The sequence below is a fragment of the Bicyclus anynana genome, chromosome 4, assembly GCF_947172395.1.
Source record: "Bicyclus anynana chromosome 4, ilBicAnyn1.1, whole genome shotgun sequence".
NCBI lineage: Eukaryota > Metazoa > Arthropoda > Insecta > Lepidoptera > Nymphalidae > Bicyclus > Bicyclus anynana.
This window is the reverse complement of record NC_069086.1, coordinates 12,967,993-12,995,405: the sequence shown is the minus strand read 5'-3', so window position 1 is coordinate 12,995,405 and position 27,413 is coordinate 12,967,993. Positions and strand designations below refer to the sequence as shown.

Genomic DNA, 27,413 nt, shown 5'->3' with positions numbered 1-27,413 from the left:
TATATTAACTATTCTTTACATAGCCGTCAAACAAAGTCGCCTCACGAATCTGTCTATCTAACTGTCTGTTCGCATTAAAATCGAATCTACTGAACAGATTTTCACGCGGTTTTCACCAATAGATAGAGCGATGAGGAAGAATTGTGTATATAATTTGTCAAGGTTTTATTTAAATTGATTGATGAAAAAAATATGATTTTATTACTTAAAAATGTCGAAGTTTTCCTCGCGGGTGAAGTCGCACGCGTTTAAAAGTTAATTAATAAACTATGTGACATAATTGGCCGTTAAATCACTTTTTAATTTATTTAAATAAAATTCAGACTGAGCCTTTCAAACCACTTTCGTTTGATACAGATGTGGACACAACATTTGTAATTTTCGTTGACATTTGAATAATTAAAATATTGTATAAATATATTTTATGTAACTTGCTTAATATGGAAATTAGATAAGCATAATAAAAGGAAATATAATATTTTAATGGGATTTTTTTGGAAGAATGAAATGTTCGATCCTGGACATCATGATTTGAAGCCTCTTAAGCTAACCATTGGATTCACGAATTAAGTGATTCGGTATCTTAAAGAGAGAATAATAGTTTTTTTTAAGAAGGAGGAGAAGAAAAAGAAAAATTAAATAAAAAGAAATACAGACAATAAAAAAAATCCGACCTGTGAAAAGTAAAACAAGGCGTACCTATGTAAAATTATAACTTCAAGCATTCATGTTATTTTTTTGTAGAACTAGCTGACGCTGCGCGGTTTCACCCGCGTGGTTCCCGTTCCCTTAGGAATACGGATAATATAGCCTCCCTCGATAAATGGGCTATCTAACACTGAAAGAATTTTTCAAATCGGACAAATAGTTCCAGAGATTAGCGCGTTCAAACAAATGAACAAACTCTTCAGCTTTACAATACCTGGTATAGATTTATTCATCGCAGCTTAGCGGAGAATTAGATTTACGAAATTGCCAGCTGTTTCGCAAAGTAAATGACACAGTTCATTCCTACCTTACATTAAGTTAAAATAATACTCAGTCTACTTGAAACAATTATTTTTAATTTCTTAATTACACACAATGCTACCAAGGTTTAGTTTAAATTACAAGTAAGATTTTACTTGCGTTGTACAATGCAAAACACAGCTTTTAATAACCAGTTTAAAATTTGAGCAAATTTCGAGAAAAATGCACCAATGAAAAAACTAAAACATATTACAACATATGGCTAAATAGTTCTAAATCCTAATTACAATATTTTCGATGAAAGATTGACGTCGTGACCTTTGATTATTCAAATTTTATAATCCAATTTTGTTTAACGGTATGACTTTTTCAAGTTTGTACTTCATTCATGATGCTCAAACTCAAAATGGTGAGAGCTTATGTTATGGTCTAAAAATAGTTCTATTTATTATATCACAAATATAACCTAATCAAAATCTATTTAGATTTAAAACTATGTAGGTATATGTAACATAATTCCCTTGAAACTGATAACTACGTTTCTATTATAAAACACATTAAATGATAATCACGAACTAGATCATTTGAACGAATCATGTATCTAAAAATCTCTATCAATTATCTTGCATAATGTGACACTAACTTGTAACTGTATCTTTGGAGATACACACTCGATTATGATTATCATAATGGAATACTAGGAAGTTGTAACACGTAATGGAATGTTTCGTAGTGATTGATAGATCTCGACTACGTGATTGATTTGGTCATCAGCAATATGTCCATTTATGTCCCAATCCTGTGCAATAAGCGCACATATTACATTAGGTGAATATAATATTACACTTTAAAATAAACTTTCGTTTTGGCCATGTTCATTAGAACATTCCAAAAACTATCTCTCTATCTATCACTATCTCCCCCATAATTTTCCTTTTGACATTATTCATCATAAATTGCACTTACGTAAACGTAAATTAATCTCATAGCTAATATCTAAGGGCCTATTATTAAGGTTAAGAAATATTTACCCTTAATAAGGAATTCAAAGAGCTACTCTAACTGTACCTATTCATCTTCATGGAGATAATCCAATCATTGCTGGTGCCTCGTAAATGTCAATCCGTCGCTTGTCTGGTGTGACGTAAAGCCAAGTAAACGGCGAGTCGTCACATTACCTTTTACCTTCAAGCGATGTACGACGCTAGGTCGTCTGTAGTCGTGACTCGTGGCTTCCACATAGACTGAGATTGCCTGTTCGCATTGCACCAACTTATTGCCGATTTATATTAGAACTAGCCTCTGCGGTTTCATCGCGTAATTCCCGTTCCCCTGAGAATATGTGGATAAAAAAGTCTATAACAAATAGAATAGAATTTTCAGTTCAGTAGCTCCGAAGATTACTACCACACTAAAAAGTTGCCCCAACAGACTTTGCTACCATGCTTCGTTCTGTCAATTCTGTGGTTCGTCTGGAAAAATAATTCCGTTTATCCATTTACATACCGATTAAGTATGCCGAGTGAAGAGAACACTAATTAATTAATTATTTATTTAAACCAAAAAATCATTTCATCTGAATGATTTGCCAAAGAAGACCAGCTTGGCAACTGTTTTCTATCGAGTGTATACCGAATTGTGGGGTAATTGAACGTCAGAAAGTTGTTCTAATTCTGTTTCTAGGTTTAATCCGTACATACTAATATGTAGTTAACATTAACGTTAACTGCCTCGTTGGTCCACTGGGTGGCCTATTTACTCGGACGGTGGAATATCTAACTTTTCATTATTAAGCTAAATTTTAAAAAATCTTACCTTAAAAGAGATGGAAATTTAGTGGTGTTACATATTACACTATCCTCATACCTCCAGTACCTGCGATAGTGATCGCTTTAGAGTTTGACATTATTAATTTATCCTATGCCTGACAACCTTGCCGCAGCATTGGCGGGTCTAAGCCCCATACTGTCACATTCATTACATCCTATAAGAAAAGAGGCCTTATCATTATCATCATTAACAGCCGATGGACGTCCACTGCTAGACATAGACCTCGTGCATGACTGGATGATGGACTTTCAAACAAAATGGTCTTCCGAGACCGTTTTGTATTAAAAGAGGCCTGCCTTCGTTGAAAACCCGCCAATCCTCGTGATGGCGGATGGGTGATAATGCTTAATGGGCTTAAACTATATACCCCCTCTCCATCCATGGATGTGTACATCTATAACAAGATTTTCTATAAAACAATCGTGCGTCAATGGAAACAGACGCGCGGCTCGACTGCGTATGCGCAGCACGTACAAAACTTCCTGTTAATGGCGCGGCCGCCCGTCTAGTCGCCGAACTATACCAAACGTAGCACTCACCGCAAAAGTGCTAACATTATAACTTCTTACATCTAATAAATAATATAAGTAGTAGTACTAGGCCACGCGGAAGGTCACCCATGCGATGGACCGACCAGATTAAATCTGCTGTAGGCGGTCCCTTGCATATACACGACTCACTACACACAGGGAGAAGTGGCGAATGCTCGTGAGGCGTATCTCTGCCTCCAACACGTCCTAAAGACCACGACCATGTCAAGAGCGCAGCGACAAAGAAGAAGACGAAGTAATATGTTTTTGATGTGTAACGTATTTCCTTTCGATTTTATCTCAAACCAATTATTGTATAGGACCTGCCTCGCTAGACGTTACTTTTCTGTCAAAGTATATGATCAACGATCTAATGCGATTATAAAAACTGTCTCTATATAATCGATGTTAAATAGTTGTAATCGTGTTCGTCGGTTAAAGAGCTCCGTAAAAATACCTTTCTGTGTAATAGAATGGTGTTAAAAAAGGGGCAAAAACTTCTAATTTAGTATAAGATATATACCAAATCTAAGCTCGTTTTCCTCAGAAAATGACAGACAATTTTGTTCGTGACTACGAGTGCGATACAGGTCCTTCTATAATTGGTCTGAGGATTTCATCTTTGTAGCAGTTACTTCGTAAAAAGGAACGCAAGAGCTGAGATATGAAAATAAGCACGCGTTATTTGATTTGACCAATGAGCGTAATGGAAAGCATTTTTTAGCGGTTATAATAACCTTCTATTAAGGATATAATTACACATAATTGAATATAATTACACATAATTACTCATAATTGCTTATGACATATAATATAACGATGCACATAATATCGCATGCGTGCGTTTTTAGTTTGTTTAGCTAGGAAAATAGATTAATTATTTAAATAAAGCCAAATTCGATTGGTTGTTCCAGCAATGACATATTATTTATACAAACAAAATCAGTTAATATCTACACAAATGTATATGTTGTCTTTGAATAAAGTGACTAATTAGTTGTAGCAAAAAACAAACTAATAAAAACTTCTAATAAGAAGATAAAGCTAACCTTACTAAAAAGATGTACTTGCTTAAAGTTCTTTGTCAATTTTGGTCTATTCACTTATTATTATGAGATAGGTTCATAACAGTAAGGCATGTTTTTGCGACATGGAATTCGTGCTCACATAATAGAGTACATTTCATAAAGATATTAAGGCAACAATAAAACTAACCCACAAGGCAATTTTGTGCACGTCCAATTTTGTTTTTGTGCCTTGAAATAATTTCAGTACGATATTATGTGTAGTGTACCCATCTAGAATATCCTTGTTCGTGTCATTGACTTACGATTGATTAAAAAATGATGATCATACATTGAAGAACTGCAGTACGTGTTAATCATAAGTGAGGTAAAGTTATTCTCTAAAATACTAATATAGTAGAGGAGCCGAAGAGGACATTTTTGGATTTACTTAAGCTTGGCAGGTATATAAGGCAATATACTTTGCATGTTGTTGAGTACCTCCATACACAGTTTGAGTCCTTAATATTGGTGGGTATGCTTAAGACAACCCTAACAACTTAAGAAATATTCATCCAGCACGACAGATTAAGGTGAAATGGGTTTGTTAAATGCTAAAAAGTGTGCATTTCGAAAATCTGTCGATTCGAGCGTAACCTAAGGGACTGGATTGTAAAATGAAACCGTTGTATTTCTGTTCAACAATAAACACAGTTATTTTAATTTTGAGGGAAAACTATTTTTCATCCATTTTTTATGTTCTATAGCTTACTTCCCTATCGCTAATCGAAAGCGATATTAGTATACATTTATCCGTTTATTCTTACTACAATTTAATTTATCAAATCTATATATAATAGCTTCACGATGCTCGAGTAAATCAACATTTAGTGCCATAGGCTCTCCCACCAATACCGAATAACCATATAAGATCGTAAATTTCCGAAGATGTTAAGCCATAGAAATAAATGAATTGCCGCCGTTAGTTGAAGTTTCCATACGAGAATGTTGATTGATAAGCAGTAACTAACTGAATGTCATGGATTTATTGACGCCTATCTCGCCATAAAACGAGTATAACTAATAACTGTCCCATATAGAGAGACGCGTGAAGCTCGTTAAGCATGGCCATCCAACTTTGGTATAAAATATTGATCCTCAGCCGCCTGATGGCGATGGACGGAGTACCGTAGGCATGTCTGGTTTATTTGCTCATCAATCAAATGTATGAAATGAAATACCCGCAGATCTAAACTAATATTGTAAAGAGGTTTGGTTTGATTGTTTATTTGAATTGAATTTTTTCACCAATGAAAAATTATATTATCAGGCTATATTTTAGGCCCGTATCACACGGGTACCGGAAGTACGCTGGTGAAACTGCGGTTTTCTGGCAGTGATATTCTAAAACTCTTCTATTTTTGGAATAGTGTTTGACTTGTGATTGTAAGCTGTTCAAACAGGCATTTGGCTGAAACTGGAGGCGTCAGCATTGCAGAAACGCGTTGTTAAATTATTCAAAGAATTACTCACTATAACTTTATAGGTGGTACTCACACAAAGGCATTTGTGTGTGCTAGGAAAGTTACGTCAACGTTTTTCTAAGTACATCTAAAGGCAGACTTCCCTAGTGGGAAGTTAAGCATAAAATAAGCTTCAATTTGACATATTAGACGTCTAAATTACTAAGGCAATCGTTACTTTTACAACACTTTTGGGTATATTCTATTAATTTGTGTACGATTTTTTTAATTAACCAATGACGAGATAAAATAAATAAAAAAAATAATCGTTTAGTACTGTTCGGCCGCAATTTAACTAGGGAATTTATATGCAATGTATCAATGTGAATATTTTCTATCATTTATTTCATAACCCAATTAAATAACAGATGAGGGTATATATTTCTTATGCCGGATCTTGTACTTGTATCTTGTATCTTTGATAGGTAGAATATACTGATTGATTGCGTTGATTCGTAAATATTTTCACTGATAAATTGTGGCATTATTTTCATATTGAAGATCGCTCAGTATCCCAACTCCGATCCAACTCAAATTAAAAAAGTTCCCCTGAATGTAAACTTTTTGATGATATTTCGAGAGTATTGGAACTCTGTCGTCTTATAAATTGCTTTGGAAAGTAATATTTTTTTAAAAGTAAAGTTTGATTGATTTTGCAATTTGATTAACTCATCACTTTTAATATCAAAAATTAACCCTTTTTAACGATTCGAAAGAACAATAAAACGGTATCTTATCTTATCTTACTTCTTACTTAATATATAAAGCTGAAGAGTTGGTTTGTTTGAACGCGCTAATCCCAGGAATTGTTGGTCCGATTTAAAAATTTCTTTTAGTGTTAGATAGCCCATTTATCGAGGAAGGTTATAAGCTATATTTTATCTCCGTATTCTTACGGGAACGGGAACCACGCGGGTGCAACCGCGCGGCGTCTACTAATATATCTATAAAGATAAATTTAAATAAACACTGTAGTATAAATTTGTAGATGTATGAAATTTTATTCAAAATTCCTTCAACTCACTGATTTTAATAATGATTACAATATTACATTATAAATTTTAATATAGTTTCGACCTTTATTAAAATCAATGACGAGCATATTTTCCAATAAAATTAGTTTTAAAAATTAATTTGACTCGACCCAAAGATCTATTTCCATAAATCTTTGTAAACATCAGAATAAAATGTAGATCAAGTGAATAATGCATCGATTAAGTTCTATTTTGTAAGAGGTCATAGCTTAAAATGTGGTTTCAAAAAGTGGGTATTTAATATATTTTAATATCATCAACACCTTGACACGCACAAAAATTATAGAGTGACGATTAATTAATACTATTATTTGTTAATCTATACTTGATTTTGCTCAATTTAAATAAAAATCGCCATTTAACAGATAGTTTTGCAAAAACGTGAGAACATTTTAGCAATTTGTTAAACTCGATTCGCGATAATCGAATAGGCCTAAAATAACGGTTTGTTTATATTGCCATGTGATAATATTATTCTGCAATTATTGTAACTTAGAATAAGGGTTCCAAATGGGGCTGGCTTCATCATTACAACCCATATTCGGCTCGCTGTTGAGCACGAGTCTCCACTCAGAATGAGATAGATTAGCCTGACAACCACGCTGGCCTAATGCGGATTTGCAGACTTTACACACGTGGAGAAAAAAGTTAAGGAAATTCTCAGATTGGTTGATGCCGGTTTCCCCACAATGTTTTCCTTCACCGTTTGATATTTTATTTAATTTGTTCTATTTTTTTACTGAGAAAGAATACAATAGGAACTTAAGCTACCTTATCCTAATAACTATACAAATCATGCCCACGTGGAATGGTGGCAAGAATATTGGCTGCATTTCCGCGCTGGACAGCCAGGCTGATCCTTTGTGCAAAAAATGAGCCAGCCCTTCTATCACCAGTCGAGGCGGTGAAATTTTTTGGCACTGCGACTCCATGGCCCAAGGGTCTCCACGGAAAAAAATTGTTCTTGTAGAATACGTACAAGTATGCATAAATATTATATTAAACTAGTGGACCCGGTCAAGCTTCGCTTTGACTTATGTGCACTTCTTCCCTATCTCTACTCTACCCCTACCCCTTGACTCTTAAACGTTTGTATGGGAAATAGAAAACGGTTGTTTCTATGGTTTTTCCGGCAATTATTCTGATTTTTCTCACCTTTTACACCTTCTCTATACCTCCACGAACATTTCAAGACCAAGATAAGATAAATCTGTTCAGCCGTTCTCGAGTTTTAGCGAGACTAACGAACAGCAATTCATTTATATACATATATATATATAGAAGATTGCAATAATTTGTAATTTCGAACGTCACTCGGTAGGGACAGCAAGGTCTCGGCTACCCTCTCATACTCCAGTACTTCACCGCACCCTTCGTACGTTTTGTATGTCAACCTTGACATACTGGAGGTAAACGTATTGTGTTACGTCAATTAGGTTGGTTTTTATAGTCGCCTTGCGAATTCGCCGTTATATAGTTTACAACCTTCTAATATTAGTGACTAGAAATGCCACGCGGTTTCACCGGCATAGTTGGCGTTTCCGTGGGAATACGGTGGTAATATATAGCCTGTGACACTTACATATAACGTGGCTTTCTAGTGGTAAAATAATTTTCAAAATCGGTTCAGTAGATCCAAAGATTACCTACAATACCTAAAAAAACTTATCTCTTTGTAATATTAGTATAGATTAGAGATAAATGCGACATTTTCTGATAAAGGTTGTATGTTTGTCACATAGCTTTTACAAAAATATATATTCCGCCTTGGTTTAGTAAATATGTAAAGTGTAAGTAAGTGCAAAATTAAATATCTCTACACTGTTCAAGTTTAATTAAATATTTAAGCTGACGGCCTGTGATATAGTACCTAAATGCGTACCTAAATCGAGTTAAAAGTTGCAAACAAAAGGAAAATTTTCTCAGTAAGCTTTCTTTGACGTATAGTCGTTATCAACCCATATTCGGCTCACTGCTGAGCTCGAGTCTCCTCTCAGAATGAGAGGGGTTAGGAAAATAGTCCGCCACGCTGGCCCAATGCGGATTGGCAGACACGGAGAGAACTAAGTAAATGCTCTGGTATGCAGGTTTCCTCACGATGTTTTCCTTCACCGTTTGAAACACGTCATATTTAATTTTCTTAAAATGCACACAACTGAACAGTTAGAGGTGCACGCCCCGTACCGGATTCGAACAGAGGCAGAGGTCATATCCACTGGGCTATCACGTATCACGTATCACTGATGCTCACTGGTGGATATGATATTTTGTAAATTGATTTCATTTTTATTTTAATAGGTTGTTAACAAAGACTAAAATAGTGAATAGGCCAGCCGCATCTCACATAGCTACCTAATGAAGTGACAAAATCTTAATACCACCTCATTCAACATAATCGTTCCCCATCACTTGCTCGTAATTTGATATTACATCCAAGAAAGCTAAGCACAATGGACAATGGGTTTGGCAACGTCGTTGCTTAAAATGCATCTTGGGAACAGTGTAACGGTAGCATAATGACCGTAATGTGATCTAAGTAAAACACTTTCGCTACTGAAGGTCGTCGTTGTGCCTTGAATACTGCCTGCGTGCGCGGCCACTTAAGTAGTGTGTGCAGGCTTTACTGTCATAATGAGATGAGTAAACTGTACTATACATACAGTCTTACTAAAATATTGAAACTTATAATTTTTACATCAGAATAAATAATGTTTTTAATAAAACGAAACATTGATGATAACAAACTAACTAGATAGATAATAAAGCTAGTAGATGCGGTTACACCCGTTTAGTTCCCGTTCCCGTGGGAATACGGGTGTAAAATATTGTCTATATTACTCGGTGAAGATGTAGCTTTTTAACGATGGACAATTTTTAAAATTACTTAGTTAGTTTTTGAGTTATTAATAACAAAACAACGTAACAAAAAGGAATCAAATCTTAACTCATTTTAAAGACGAAAATTTGTGTGTAAGGGAGTCTAATTGGTGTGTGTATGTTTGTTACTTCGTCAATGGAGATATATATTACCTATTTACCTATATTAACTATGTGCTAATCCATTATTAACGAACAAAAATTGAGAAAAACGCATTTTTTCTACTGAACCGATTAAGCTGAAGCAGATAGGCTTTTTAACCCGATAAACTAAAGAGCTCTTACAGGATAGTAAAAATTTACATTGACGAAGTTCGAAGTCGACAATCATCGATCAAAGATTCAAAGAATATTTTTAAAGTCATGGCCACATTTTGCATGGCATTAACTAGTTTTTCAAAGTTCCGTTACAATTATGGAGATTGATTTATTACATTTTGATTAATTAGTAATATACTAAGTACACAAATTATACACAAACTTGTTATTGCAAGTATTGAGTAACTAGGCTGACCACCTCTAATAACCTGCAGAACTACTTCAAAGTATTAAATACCTTTGGTACTCTCACTCTGGTATTTACATACATCGACTTCCCCCAAAATTTACATTCACCCTATATTTCTCCCCTTTGTTATAGTCTCCTTTCATTCACACTCTCTACGTGCCCAAACCTATACCTAATCATATTACAAGTTGTTGGCTTTGAATCACTATGTACTACGTAGTACAATGTAATTTAATGGTAGTTGGTTCAGTCTTGGTCGCTAATTATGGGCCTCATAAGAAAGCTCAGAGTCACACAGCGGGCGATGGAACGAGCTATGTTAGTATTTCTGCGTGATCGAATCAGAAATGAGGAGATCCGCAGACGAACTAAAGTCACCGACATAGCTATACGAGTTGCGAAGCTGTAGTGGCCATGGGCGGGGCACATAGCCGATGGACCCAAAGTGCTGGAATGGCAACCCCGCACTAGTAAGCGCAGTGTTGGTCGACCCACCAACAGGTGGACTGATGATATCAAGCGAGTCGCAGGGATTCGCTGGATGCAGGTGGCTTAGTATCGTGATGTTTGGAAGTCTCTACAAAAGTCCTGCAGTGGACGTCCATCGACTGATATGATGATGATGATTACGATGGTTCGGATCATCATGTGGTTTCGAATACAGCGTCCTTTTATGAAATCATGCTGATTCTTTCTTCTAAAAAAATTTAGTATAACATATAAACCCGGAGTTGGATAGACTGGCAGTGCGTCGAGGACCACGTTAAGGCTCACATCTCACCTGATAGTACTGTTACATCCCTAATTTCCATATTCATACTGCAGAGCTGTGCTGTGACACAGATGTAAATGTTCAGTCAGCAATATATTTGCTATATAAATCATAGCTCTGCCTCCAACAGCCAGCAATTCTGGTAATTAGCCGAATTGCTGTCCAGCTACGGACCTGGTTTATGCCCGCCGGTCTGGACTAGTAATAAAACTAAAACCCTGAGAATAATCGCCGCCTAAAGACTCTTTGCAGGTCCTCGCGAGTCATGAAGTGGTCCTAAGTAATAGGGAGTTTATTGACGTAGTGAAGAATTATTGATATTTAAATAAAAACTTAGTTTCCGTTATTAAAGTGTTTTTTTATAAACACCGAGAGGCCGAGACTAACAGTACGCCTGACTCCGCAGCCTATAATGATGACTAAATTGTTGCGAGTGAAATTAAATAATCCATTCCATGTACAGACGGACTAGTATGCATAAAAGTTATGACTGAATTGAAACTCAGGACCAAGGCAATAAAATCAATACTCGTAAGCACGAATACATTGTTGAAACAGTGTTGAAACGTGTTTCAAATAATTTGAACAGGTGAGACGTCAGACCGCAAGCACCATTCCCGTGGAAACAGAATAGTTAAATTCACTGCAAACGAATTCCTGGCAACACTGCGTGTTACGAGCTATTGTGGCGACAATGTCGTGGGGTAGGCGCGCCGACCATCGATTTTACGGGAATTTAGAATACAGTGACCAAAATATGCCAAGAAATATTGCCTTGCCAACAATGATAATTTTATACTATAGATAGGTTATACGTCCCTACAAAATCACCGCAAAAAGTGATCCGAATTTACACATACACAAAGGAGATGGTCCATTTCAGGTCCACTCTTGTACCGTATCATTAAAATTATAAAAATACAAGGATTTTATTAAAATTTATAAAAGTGAATAAATCTAACTAAATAAAAAGAAATATATAAAATTAAAACCCAAGTTTTTGAGTTATATCAAGATGGCGCCCATAGAGCAACTATGACAAACAAACAAACGTCAAACCGATTGTTGCATTGTAAACGTCATCTATCCGCCATTATTACCCCTAATATTGTTGCATTTCTTAGGAGATAGTGAATATTATTTCGAAAGAATTAAAGTAAATTCGTAAATTAACTATTTTTGATTATACAAATATCAAAAATAGTTAAAAAAATTCTTCTTTTATTTCCGCTAGGGTACAATGACTGATCCTGGGCTCCATACAATTTTGGACCATCTCCTTTGTCTTTAATTCCATTACATATTTATGAATATATAGTTTTTACACTGAACAACAAGTTGACATTGCAGACCATATTTAGGTAGGTATTATTGTTTAATAAGCGACTAAATGAAATTAAGACAATTTTTCACATTAGTCCGCCTCAGTTATAATGCGCTAGTGCATCTCTAGTATAAAATATCATTGCTTGCCAACTGTTGGCCATTTCTGATGACCTCTTTGACGTAGTTGGTATTTGGTTTTCGATAGAGAGGTACTGACTTTGATGGCTCGGAAATGGAGAGGCTCAGGTCAATTTATTAAGAACTAGCTCACGGCCCGCGGTTTTACCTGCGTAGTTCCCCAGCATAGGCATCAGCAATGACTGTAGTTACCACCCTGCGAAAGACATCACCAAGAGTTTTTACGTTCCATTATTATGCCGTTTAAAAACTCTAGATACTTGTACCTTTTCCATGTAAGCCTGTTTCTCTTTTAAACTGCATCGTCAGTTAATATCGACTGAATCATTAGTTAATATCGACTGAATCGTCAGTTAATATCGACTGAATCGTCAGTTAATATCGACTGAATCGTCAGTTAATATCGACTGAATCGTCATTTAATATCGGCCGAATCGTCAGTTAATATCGACTGAATCATCAGTTAATATCGACTGAATCGTCATTTAATATCGACTGAATCGTCAGTTAATATCGACTGAATCGTCAGTTAATATCGACTGAATCGTCATTTAATATCGACTGAATCGTCAGTTAATATCGACTGAAACGTCAGTTAATATCGACTGAAACGTTATTTAATATCGACTGAATCGTCAGTTAATATCGACTGAATCGTCAGTTAATATCGACTGAAACGTTATTTAATATCGACTGAATCGTCAGTTAATATCGACTGAATCGTCAGTTAATATCGACTGAATCGTCATTTAATATCGTCTGAATCTTCATTTAATATCGACTGAATCGTCAGTTAATATCGACTGAATCGTCAGTTAATATCGACTGAATCGTCATTTAATATCGACTGAATCGTCAGTTAATATTGACTGAAACGTCAGTTAATATCGATTGAATCGTTATTTAATATCGACTGAATCGTCATTTAATATCGACTGAATCGTCAGTTAATATCGACTGAATCGTCAGTTAATATCGACTGAATCGTCATTTAATATCGACTGAATCGTCAGTTAATATCGACTGAAACGTCAGTTAATATCGACTGAATCGTTATTTAATATCGACTGAATCGTCAGTTAATATCTACTGAATCGTCAATTACAACAAGATCGCAGTCAAATACTAATCTTTCACTGTTAAATAAAGAAGTAAAAGAAACCATAAGTATTAGCATACACCTAGATCCATAAAACCTTATCCAATATCACCTGACATCAGTTTAAGTTATTCAAAGAACGTTTATTAGTAGAACGACCAAGATATTATCTACCTACTAGAAATATTTGGTTCAAGAGTAACACCTATTGATTTACTTATTAGTCTAGTTTTAGCGCTGGTATATTCCTTATATTTTATTCAAAATTATTTCTAAAGCTTTGAACTAAGCCAAGCGATTAAAAGATATATAAAGATATATATGGTTCCGAGACTTGGTCGCTAACTATGGCCCTCATAAGAAGGCTCAGAGTTACACAGCGGGCGATGGATAGCTCATGCTAGGAGTATCTCTGCGTGATCGAATCAGAAATGAGGAGATCCACAGAAGAACCAAATTTACCGACATAGCTCAACGTGTCGAGAAGCTGAAGTGGCAATGTGCGAGGCACATAGTTCGAAAAGCTGATGGACGTTGGGGTCTCAAGGTGCTGGAATGGCGACCCCGCACCAGAAAGCCCAGTGTTGGTCGACCACCCACCAGGTAGACTGACGACATCAAGCGAGTCGTATTCGCTGGATGAAGACGGCTAAGGATCATGATGTTTAAAAGTCCCTACAAAATGCCTACTGTCCTGCAGTGGACGCCCATCGGCTGATATGATGATGATGAGACGTTTTGAGTTTTAAGCAACCTCAATTTACTGTTCTAAGCTAATACCACCTCCTTCGGACTTAGTATGCAGATATATAAATTTAACGGTATAAAACAAAGTTTTTAACGACACCTAAAATTATTTTATCAAACAATAGAATGACGCATTACTAAATATAACCGCTACCTATTGTTTTAAGTAATAAAAGAAAAGACCCCCTTACTGGGCGTGTGTTGCGTCGTCCGCTGTATGAATAACACTTTAAATAACAAGCCAATATAAAGAATCAGGATAAATAGCGTCTCGCCGGCGCTCTTGCCAGACGATAAATCAGATCTTATTTCCTTATTTGAATAAAGTATAGTTAGTGTGTGTAAGTAAAGGAAGTACTAGCAAATGCAATATTCTGAAGCTGTAATCAGTTTTAGATGAGGCCGCGTGGTTCCTGTTCCCGTGAATATGGTGATAATATATAGCCTTCCTCTATAAATGGGCTATCTAACACTGAAATAATTTTTCACATCGGACCAGTTCCTGAGATTAGCACGTTCAACCAAACAAAAAAACTCTTCAGCTTTATAATATTAGTATAGATTTCATCATCATCATTATCAACACATATTCGGGCTCACTATTGAGTATGAGTATCCTCTCAGAATGAGAGGGGCTATGATGAAAATGGGAAATGATGATGATGATTTTCATGATAATATCCTCTATCTGCCTCCAGCCTAAAATGGCTTCGGATCACAAGACCTGCTTTGCTGAAATTGGGTAAAAACTGTGTCCATACCTTTGCCTACGTTTTCTTACCAGAAAGTTTCTTGATACAAGTCGCTGGCTGGAAACAATTTAACCTTAATTCAAGTAATAAAAAAGAAAAGCAATCAATGTTTTTCCCACGGCAATGGCATCAGGAAGCAAATTGAAATCAGTACATCCTACTAAAGATAACAGAGTTACTTGGCAACAAAAAATTAAACAATTACTTTTTTTTACGGATAATTTGACACCATGAAGTACGATATAGCGGAATATTAAGAAGATTTACTTTTTTTAACCGACTTAAAAAAAAGAGGAGGTTCTCAATACGACGCGTATGTTTTTTTTTTCTTTTCTTTTTAATATTTGTTACCTCATAACTTCGTTATTTGTTGACCAATTTTGAAAATCAGCAGTCTTCATAAAAATCTTTTATCTATGCTAACGGTGAAGACTTCCATTTCCACGGGGAAAAAATATAGCCTTTAACACTCACAAATAACGTAGTTTTTTTTATAAGCCGTGATAGCCCAGTGGATAAGACCTCTGCCTCCGATTCCGGAGGGTGTGGGTTCGAATCCGGGGCATGCACCTCCAACTTTGCAGTTGTGTGCATTTTAAGATAATAAAAAAAATTCAACCGACTTCCAACTCAAAAATTAACCTAAACTAAAAAGCAAAAAATAACATCTTACCTATGTGCTACCTTCTGATCAGTTTGAAGGCGGTGCCAAGCTAGTGATTTTTTAATTCAAGCCGTTTAAATGACACAATTTCTGTGGTTCTTTCAGAAACAGCTTTAATTAAAACATGACACTGGATTGGCACCGCCTTCAAACTGATCAGAAGGTAGCACATAGGTAAGATGTTATTTTTTGCTTTTTAGTTTAGGTTAATTTTTGAGTTGGAAGTCGGTTGAATTTTTTTTATTAAAATTTTTATTTTTTAATTTTTAGTGTTAGCACACCTACTGAGTGTGAACTGACTGTCCTCCGTCTTCATCACCAGACCCCCTATGCAGTCACAATCCATATGGGTGGAAAGTTCTCATCAATATAAAATTTATCAAGTCCAAACACAAGGTAGGTACTGTGAACCGTCGAGGAGTTCCCTTAACTCTCCTTCATCTTCATCACCAGACCTCTAATACAGTCATAACCTATCCAGGTGGAAAGTTCTCATCAATACAAAATTATCAAGTCAAAACACAAGGTAGCTACTGTGAACCGTCGAGGAGTTCCCTTAACTATCCTTCGTTTTCTTCACCAGACCCCTAATACAGTCACAACCCATGTAGGTGGAAAGTTCTCATCAATACAAATTTATCAAGTCCAAACACAAGGTAGCTACTGTGAACCGTCGAGGAGTTCTCTTCACTGTCCTTCGTCTTCATTATCAGACCCTTAATACAGTCACAACCCATCTAGGTGGAAAGTTCTCATCAATACAAATAAATTAAGCCCAAACAAAAGGTACCTGCTGTAAATCGTTGACGAGTTCCATCGTCTGTGTATCGGCTCCATCATCAGACCAACTCCAGACCTTCATAAAATTGTAGTGGTTTAAAATACCTTATGGAAACACTAACAAACGCACTAGCCGTCTCTACGATTTTCAAAAGTTCCCCTCGATTTCTCCAGGATGCCATCATCAGATCCTGACATGAAAAAAATGGGACCACCCTGGAATCAAACCCTTTACTACAAAAAAAGAATTTTTAAAATCGGTCCACAAATGACGGAATTATCGCTGGACATACATAAAAAAAAAAAAAAAAAAACATACATACAGCCGAACGTAGAACCTCCTCCTTTTTGGAAGTCGGTTAAAAATAAATATCACGTGTCTCAAACGGTGATGGAAAACATCGTGAGGAAACCTGCATACCAGAGAATTTTCTTAATTCTCTGCGTGTGTAAAGTCTGCCAATACGCATTGGGTGGACTATTGGCCTAACCCTCTCTGATTCTGAGAGGAGACTCGAGCTCAACAGTGAGCCGAATATTGGTTGATAATGACGATGATGAAGATTTCAATTTTATTTATTTTTTGTATTGATATTACTTAGGATATGAACAGTATCAAGTAACAACAAACATATATATACCAATTTCTTTCAAACAAAAAAAGTTATGAGATAACATAACTTGAAAAAAAAAAACATACGCGAATTGAGAACCTCCTCCTGTTTTTTGAAGTCCGTTAAAAATATACATAGAATTCTTACTATACTACTTTTTTTTGTATTGATATTAGTTGGGCTATGAACAGTATCAAGTAACAACAAACATATCAAAACCACATGCAATACAGTCAATTAATTGAGTGCATCTGTTTGTCTGTGGTCGTTTAATAGTATCATATTGTTCTCGGCATCTTCACGGTCCGTGCCATTGCCACTGGTCAAGGCTGTGTGCTCAATATGTGTATCCATTTCCCTTGAATAGTTACGTCGGCTTAACGAGACATTGTCATGTACTTTCGGATTGGGCGTAGCGAAAATTTGTGACAAATTGTAGTTTCTGTACATCGTAACACTCTTTCTCTTACCGAAACCGCTGCAGTTTGCTGAAGTTTTATCTCGAAGTAGTAGTTTTAATTTTTTCTCCTTTTTTATATAATTATTCATAATTTATTAAAATTTTAGTGTTTTTAGGTAGGCAAACTTAAATATTCTTTGAGACGTAGGCTACAAATGTTTACAATTTTAATTATTGTAAACTTATTTCGTGGTTGTTCATTATGAATATTATTTAAACGGGTACATATCACGATAGAAGACGAGATTTTTAATGACGATATTTCGACCCAGTTGCATGGATCGTGGTCACGACGCGACTGAAGTTGCGAGTTGCGAAGTTGACATCAGCTGTTAGGGGCAGAATCGATCTACCCTCTTTCTTGTTATTTTTCTTTTTTCAACCATCTCGCAACAGCCAAAAGCGCGAGGTATATCTACATTAAAACTCTCGTCGTTTTTTCGTGGTATGTACCCGGTTAAATAATATTCATAGTTTACAATTTTAGCTAATTTTGTAAAATTTCACTTATTTGGTCAAAATCGTTATCAAACGTATATATTCCAGAAAAATTAAGACCATTAAACATTTATTTATTATATATAGCTTTGTTGTATTGTTAAATATAAAAAAACGCTGGATTAGTTTAATTTATAACGTCAACTTGAAATTTGGCAAATAAACAACAGATTGGCTACTTTTCGTACCGGGTTTTATATTCCAATAGCAATCAATGGTTACACAGTCATAGAAAAAAAAAATATAATTCTTGCTAATTTTCTTTTTTTTTAACTATTCAGACTACAGATAACAAAACTATACCTACTTGAAATTAATTGCTATAATTTGATTCTTTTTTTTTTAAGTTAGCCCTTGACTACAATCTCACCTGATGGTAAGTGATGATGCAGTCTAAGATGGAAGCGGGTTAACTTGTTTAGGATGAAAATCCACACCCCTTTCGGTTTCTACACGGCATCGTACCGGAACGCTAAATCGCTTGGCGGTAGTCTTTGCCGGTTGGGTGGTAACTAGCCACGGCCGAAGCCTCCCACCAGCCAGACCTGGACAAATTAAGAAAATCTCAATCTGCCCAGCCGGGGATCGAACCCAGGACCTCCGTCTTATAAATCCACCGCGCATACCACTGCGCCACGGAGGCCGTCAAAACCCAGATATAAATTGTAATCTAAGCAATTATAAACGGCGTTAATAACGTTTGATTTAAAATCTAACTCAGGTCTGCTCATCTAATCAGACGAATAATGTGCCCGTTAGATATGTATATACCTTTTGCGGTAAAATTATACTAAGAGTCCAGGAAAAGGCGTGGCGACTTGGACTCCGGATAAAATGTAGTGACAGATAGTGTACAGAAGCTATATCATGTTTTTATGATCTGACAACATAATTATTTTAAACCACTATTACTGTAATTAACTAATTAACCAAGCAATTTAGCCATGCTGAAAATTTCTGCTTTTACTAATAACCGTGAAATCATTTTGACGGCCTCCGTGGCGCAGTGGTATTCGCGATGGATTTACAAGACGGAGGTCCTGGGTTCGATCCCCGGCTGGACAGATTGAGATTTTCTTAATTTGTCCATGTCTGGATGGTGGGAGGCTTCGGCCGTGGCTAGTTACCACCCTACCGGCAAAGACGTACCGCTAAGTGATTTAGCGTTCCGGTACGATGCCGTGTAGAAACCGAAAGGGGTGTAGATTTTCATCCTCCTCCTAACAAATTAGTCCGCTTCCATCTTAGACTACATCATCACTTACCATCAGGTGAGATTGTAGTCAAGGGCTAACTTGTAAAAAATAAAAAAAAATCTATACTAATATTAAAAAAAGGAAACATATAATTGTTTGTTTGTATGTTTTGAATAGGCTCTGGAACTACTGAACCGATTTGAAAAATTCTTTCACTGTTAGGAAACTACACTATCCCCAAGTGCTTTAGGCTATAATTATTTTATCCCCGTATTCTTACGGGAACGGAAACCACGCGCGTGTTCTAGTATTCCAATAATTTCAAACAATCTTTACATAATATGCTGAAATTCTTAATAAAGAAAACGTTATTTCACAAACAGTAAATTTTTTCAATGATTTAAGCGTGAAAAAGGATAACTTATACTTATTATAGGTAGTTTAAACTTCTGTATAATTCTTTTAATAGTTCTGTGTTTATTAAGTATATTATATATTATATTACCTGCCTGATATTATATTTAGAAGGTTGCCTGGAAGAAATCGCTACTTAGCGATAAGGCCGCCTTTTGTATGCTGATCTCTTCCTAATTTGTTTTTTATTTCACTTGTTTTTGTCTTTGTGGTGTGCAAATAAAGTATATTTATCTTTATTTATCTTATTACTTCAAACTACAACTATCTTAGTACCTATAACACAAGCTATTCTGTATGCTTACTTTGGGGCTAGATAGTAATGTGTATTGTTTAAGTATATTTATTTATTTATTTATTCTTCTAGCTAAACATACTATTAAATCTTTCTATAAGCCTTACAAATGCATTGAGCTAAAAAAAGAATTCCAGTAGGATGCAAATATAGCAGAGACTGACTTCGCGTTTAGAATACGTAAATAAATTGTTGTTAAGCAAGTTTCATTATTGAGATGCGTTTGAGATATCGACAAACTGCATCTTGGAATTTATTACGATGGTAAGCAGATTCACTTCGTTGTCAGATAAATCATCGGGAATGTATCGAAGACTGATAAGTTATCCGATCACCAGTTAGTTGCTAAGTCAGACTAATTAAGTACATAAGTACATAGTAGTGACAGACAATTTTATCAGTCATTTTCGGAGAAAAACGAGTTTAGATTTAGCATGTATATATCTTATACTAAAGTAGAAGAATTTGCCCATTTTTACACCATTAAAATAGCTACACATTTTTACAAAGCTCTTTAACCGACAAACACGGTTATGAAACATCGATTCTATGGAGACAGTTTTTACAATCGCATTAGATCGTAGATCTTGATTGGTACTTTGACAGAAAAGTAAAGTCGAAGGCAGATCCTTATCTAATTATAATGTGGTTGCTAAATATCATTAGTAAAGGTTTTTTGCAAGTCCGCCTTAATTAAGCCAACTTGTTTTATAACATGCTATGATATAAAGATTATAATCATTTCAGTTGATTCTACACATGCGTTCATCCCAGCATGGAATAAAATCTTCTACATAACTATTATATTAACATTACGAGAGAATAGGTAATAGCCACTCAGAACCCATTAAAATGTTAATAACTTTCCATACTTTCATTCGGGTTACATTACCTACTCGTAATTACGTACGTATCGCATTTACATATGCGTCATAATAAAATTGATGCCTTTAGTTATTTACGTCCTTCAAAATTAATCTCACGTTAAACAACAGTTACCTACCTCGTAAGTCTTAATTGCTGAAACAAATGAGGACTAAACTGATTTTCTTTTATTGCAGGAGCGAGAAGTGTTCGTGGCGCTGGCTCGCAGCCAACCTCCACACGCCTGCTGATGACGCAATAAATTGTGATGCTGACACGCACAGGGCCCTACAGAAAAACGCGTCCTAGAGGACGACGAAGGACGTTGTAGTTAAAGCATATTTTTTCTAATAACAAGTGCCTAAATCGCTATAATAATGTTGAACAACCGTCGCAACTTTGTGTTTAGAGTGAGTATTGTGATCAACATCGCCGTACTATTGTACGCTGCGATGCATCTGTCCAGCAATAGCACGACTGGCGTGGATTGGGTGCCGATGACTGTGGATGGGTCGGAGAGGAGCGCCGAATTTCGCTATTTAAATAGAGAAGAAATGCGTAATTATACAGACACGAGACCTCCAGATTCTAGCGTCCGGATATTGGAAGAGTCTACCTCACAGAAGACACCGTCCACAATGCCAACGACGAACAAAACCGCTTCGAGCACGGCTTCGTTGCCGGATTTAGAGAAGAAGTTAACTGGACTAGCCGATGCTGAAACGTCGAATGTGACTGTGCTTGAAATAGATGATGAGGATGCTTTAAATCCGATGACTCTGGCGTACCTTAGGACGTTATTACAGTGCAACGACAAGGATATGCCAGCGCAAACGTTACAACGCGGTGAATATTGGGTGCTTAAAAATTTCGTGCGCGCGGACCATGGTTTTATACAGTGTCACGAATCTATAACTTATACCACTCATGCTGGTTTCGAGTTTCTTGACAACGTGCAGCCTCTTGTTGAAAGGTAAGAATTAATATTTTTTTATAATTTAGTTACATAAACAGTAAAGTGTAGATCTTCATTAAAATACCTCTCTAACTTAACTGACTATTACTTACGTACTACATTACATATTGTATTATATATTGTGATGTTTGGAAGTCCCTAGTAAAGGTCTATGTCCTGCAGTGGACGTCCATCTGCTGACATGTTGATGATAATGATGATGATGATGCCATTATATAAACCTACGACTATACTCTAATAACTTAATCTTTCGCCAATAGGTCATTATGTTCTTAACTTACAATTACTTTTTCTGTTAGTGATTAATTCATTATATGATTAATCATGAAAGTGAAACATTAAGTTTTAAAAGTAATTAAAACTTGTAACCACTATCACTAAGTTGTATGACCGTTCTTTAGTTTGTAACTTGTTCACCTTGAAAATAGAAGTTTTATGTTGTGCAGTGACACTTTGAAATGATTCAGCTCGCAGTTCCGTTTCAACGGAAGTTTTTGTTATTAGTTTTTTTACTACTTGTAGTAGGTATTTGTGCAATCGTTAAATTACCATTATTTTCTCTTCTTAATCATGCACTCTTGCTAGAGTAGGCATCGATGAGAATTTGCGTACCTGTCTTGTTCTATATTAGTGCCTAGAAGTTTTGTTTATAATTATTGACTAGTAATATAGAATCTGTGACGTAGTTTATCACAGCTAGGGTGCTATTAAATGGGTCATGCGTCCGTTTCCGTCATGTCGTAATTCTTGATATGTATGGTGATTTTTACCACAGAGTTGGCAACTCGATTTTGTAAGTAATATGTTAATATTTAAAGTAGAAAAACGTGTTAACGGATGTAAACCCTCTTTTCGTAAATATAAGGCATACTGTTTCATATTAATTTCTATTGTTAATTAAGACTTTAAGACACTTTACAGAACGATATATAGAAATGAAAAATGTGTTAAAATCTTGCATATTTTAGTACATTACTCCATTAGAATCTTAGCTGCAATAATATTCACCAGGGATAATAAACTGATTCATTACTTTCAAATCGATCATAAATTTAAATCCTCTCTAGTGCATTTGTCACTAATTGTCTTAGCAAACGTGGGCTATCATTGCGACAGTCAATCAATAAATGAGATGTCATTGTCAAATGACATCATTATCATAATTTTATTAGATGTGTCAGGTTAGTCCAATTATTAAAACTGCCGCCTGTCAGTTAGACACAGATAATGCCAAAGAATTTTGTGTCAAAGGGGTACGAATTATTGCCCATCTGTAACAAGTAATTTAAATAATTAAGCAAATCAAAGAAATCTATTTCTTTGAAAATTGGCCTCATAAGTTCTCCTTAATTGTCCTAATTTATGGCCAATTTTCAGCTCTGTACCATTTGTATAATTTGACCCGAGTTTGTACGGATACTGGGTTTCTCCTTTTAGAATTTTCATTTAAAACTTCACTATCTGTAATTCCACTCTCTTCAACTTTTACTTTTGCGAGAAACAATAGCCTATGTTCTTCTTCAAGTATTAACATATATTTTTACTTTAACTCATCAGAATTGTTTGACAGTTTTACATTTCATCTCCAACACTACTTTTTCTCTAATAAAATCATAATTTCACTAGAAATGTTAACAAATAGCCAACTTTCTTGCTTCACCTCGTCGATCCACCGCTAATTCACACACGTCGGCTAACGTTTTCACTTCCACGTTAGCTTTGCGCGGTCGAGACAATTTTTTAATTAAATCTAGTCTTACCATACTTATTTTCACACACAAGTCTGGACCGGTTTCCATGGCTTCATTCACCGTGCGCATACCGAGTTCATGTCTGAACTAGTATCCAGATAAATTCCAAGTTAAATGCACTGAGTAAAAAACTGATGTTTATTTTATATCATTGATGATTTAAAATAAACGGGCGATGCTGCAAAAACAGCAGCGTCGTATCGTCGATTGTCTTTACATTTTTAATGGAGAATGTAGTATTGAAAAAAAACATTCTACAATATTTTATGTAATATTATAAAATCCCTGGATAATTAATATTTAATCTAATAAACGTTTCTGATTTATGAATCAACCAACAACCAACTACTATCTAAATCGTTATTTCCGAGTTGACTTAGCTTAGCTTAGCTTGTTTTACCCTTTGCTGAAGACCCTTACTATATTATCATTGTAATTATTATTGAATTCATCATCATCATCATTATCAAGCCATATTCGTCTCACTGCTGAGCTCGAGTCTCTTCTTAGAATGAGAGGGGTTAGGCCAATAGTCCACCTCGCTGATCCAATGCGGATTGGCAGACATCACATACGCAGATAATTAAGAAAATTCTCTGGTATGCAGGTTTCCTCACGATATGTTTCTTTCACCATTTGAGACACCTGATATTTAATTTCTTAATGCACACAACTGAAAAGTTGGAGGTGCATGCCCCGGACCGGATTTGAACCAACACCTTTCGGAATCGGAGGCAGAGATCCACTGGGCTATCGCGCCACACAATGATCACAACATGATAATTTTTAATTAAAAAAAAAAGTCTTTGCTGAGTAAAATAGTCAGCCAAGTTTACAAGTAACAATTTATTGTCTGCTCGTAAATCTAGATAATATATGTAGTAGATACAACACGGCGGTCAAGCGTAAACTTACCACGTAACCCGAGACCAGTTACGCGGCATAATGATTGCAGGGTATTGCATATGTTAGTGCCTCTCGATGTACAAAACGAGCATGAGTGTATTATAAGGCAGCTGTATAAATACGCACGTAAGTTATCTGACATGTAAAAACGACGTGATTAAACATTCAACTCCTAATTTCTTTGTCAGTATGGGTTTCGCGATCTGTAACTAGGGGAGAGGTGGCATGAAAGGAACAGTTCAAATAACCGGTAAAATAAAAACAATTTAGAGACACCACTAGTAGTGTATGGCAACCTCGACGCCAGAGCCGGGAATAGGGCCTTATTAGAAGGTTCAATGTTACTCAGCGGGCGATGGAGCGAGCTATGCTTGAGGTTCCTCTCTGAGTGATCGAATCAGAAATGAGGAGATCCGCAGACGAACCAAAGTCACTGACTCTCGGCGAGTCGCGAAGCTGAAGTGGCACTGGGGAGGCCACATAGTTAGTATCGCCAAGCTATTTAGCGTTCTGGTACGATGTCGTGTAGAAACCAAAAGAGGTGGGTTTTCTTCCTCCTCCTAACAAGTTAGCCCGCTTCCATCTTAGATTGCTTCATCACTTACCATCAGGTGAGATTGTAGTCAAGGGCTAACTTGTAAACAATAAAAAAAACAAGTTTGTTTGAACGCGGTAATCTCAGGAACTACTGGTCCGATTTAAAAAATTCTCTCATTGTTAGATAGCCCATTTATTGAGGAAGGTTATAAGCTATATTTTATCCCCGTATTCTCACGTGAACGGGAACCACACGGGTGAAACCACGCGGCATCTACTAGTAGTAAAAGTGTCAATCGTAATGAATCTTTTAAAGACAATAGAACAATTATTAACGTCTATCTCTTAATTATGAAACTTTTAGCGCTTTCTTTACGCACTCATGATACAATAGCTTTATTTAAGAGCTATGGACGGACATGTCGGATACTCCAGACACTTAGATATACAGGGTGCTCGGCAGTATTTGTCATAACATATGGGTTTATATTTTTAACCGAAAATAAATTAAAAATGTTCAAAGAGTATGTGTTCTAAAATGAATATTTTCGAAGTAATATTTCTTTTGTAAATAGATCTTGAAATGTGTCCCATATACGCATCCTTATAATTATGACGTAGCCATACTTTGTTGTGTGTTACATGGATAGTCGGAATTATTTGAATTCCTTTGTATGAAAACAAAAAATGTTTTTTTTTTAGTTTTTTTTTTCAACAAGTTAGCCCTTGACTACAATCTCACCTGATTGTAAGTGATGATGCAATTTAAGATGGAAGTGGGCTAACTTGTTAGGAGGAGGATGAAAATCCACACCCCTTTCGGTTTCTACACGGCATCGTACTGGAACGCTAAATCGCTTGGCGGTACGTCTTTGTCGTTAGGGTGGTAACTATCCGAGTTCACAAAAATATTATTTATGCAATTCGGCTACTATAGGTAAGTGGACAACATCTTGAAGTTATGGGAAGTACTCCCGAGTCCCCTGTATAAGATGTTTCTCTGTCTACTCACTAGTCAAGTAATACATTCTAAGTAATAAACAGAAATGAGATACTCAGCCACACAGCTCTTCAAAGATAACTCGAGTGTTGTTGCAATAATGAACACGGTTTACTCATTAACAATATTTCACTCTGACGTAAAGCGCATGCTAAAAAAACAACGAACATTTTCCATCAAGTTTTGAAGTCATAAACTCAAGACAAAAGCTTCTCGAGGGCTCTTGACTTATACTGTGGCTCTGGCGTCAGTCTATCCGTTGGGTTTATTACTCTAAATGTCTAGTTTACAACTTTTTGACGTGTCAATCTATACTAATATTATAAAGAGGTAAAGTTTGTAAGTTTGTAAGTTTGTCACATTTTTTAAATGGGGTAATCTTCAGAACTACTGGTCCGATTTTAAAAATTCTTTCACCAGTAGAATTGTACATTATCGGGGAGTGCTATAGGCTATATTTTATATTGGTATCATATATATTAGCGGAGTTATCTCAGTTTTTGTCATACAGGTCGGACTGAAAATCCTCTTAAACAGACTTATTCGCATGCGCTGCCTTAACTATTGTGTAAAATTGAAATTAATGTATGGAGGCTTTATGTATCTTTAAAAGTTTTACAAAAAAGTCCGCGACACTATATATCTATCTTCTATATATTAGCGGATATAGTACCTTTTGTGTTTTAAAAATTATTAATATTATATACTTAGGTTTACGTCATTATTTATACAACTAAACTTTAATCCTTATTAAAATAAATTATTTAATAATCAGAAGGATATTATGGAGATAAGATTTGCCCTTTACAGTATGTTAATTACTTAAATAGTTTCGGAGATAATACAAAATTTCTAAAAGACACAGAAATTCCGCTATATGACGCCCGGCGCTTTCATTTACGTAGTTCCCGTTCCCGTGTGAATATGGGGATCAAACATATCCTATGACACTCGCAAATAACGTAGCTTTCTATTGGTAAAACAATTTTCCAAATCGGTCCAGTAGATCCAGAGATTACCTCTTTATATTATTAGCATAGAAGTCTCTATTTCTCTTGGTCATACCACCACTCTCGAAGGACTGGACCGATTTTGCTAAGGGTAGGAGTAAGATAGAGAAGTTACAAGGTAGGGTAGGGTACGGGTAGGGAAGCGTAGGGGTAGTGTAGGGGTAGGGCCGGGTTTAGGATAGTGGTAGGGTAGGGGTAGAGGTAGGGTAGTTGTAGGGTAGAGGTACGGGTAGGATAGGGAAGTGGTAGGGTAGGGGTAGAATAGGCGTGAGATAGGGGTACGGGTGGGATAGGGGTAGGAAAGGGATAAGGTACGGGAAGGGTAGGGGTAGGATAGGG

The 27,413-nt window shown here is 35.9% G+C and overlaps 1 protein-coding gene across 1 annotated transcript in view; it reads left to right on the top strand.

Moving 5' to 3' along the window:
• LOC112050168 (beta-1,4-glucuronyltransferase 1) overlaps positions 1-27,413 on the top strand; it is a 111,275-nt gene that overhangs the window by 28,615 nt on the left and 55,247 nt on the right. Inside the window, exon 2 of the mRNA XM_052891427.1 lies at positions 21,092-21,867. Coding sequence (XP_052747387.1) covers positions 21,272-21,867 — 596 coding nt within the window. The 5' untranslated portion in view covers positions 21,092-21,271. The remainder of the gene's footprint in view (positions 1-21,091; positions 21,868-27,413) is intronic.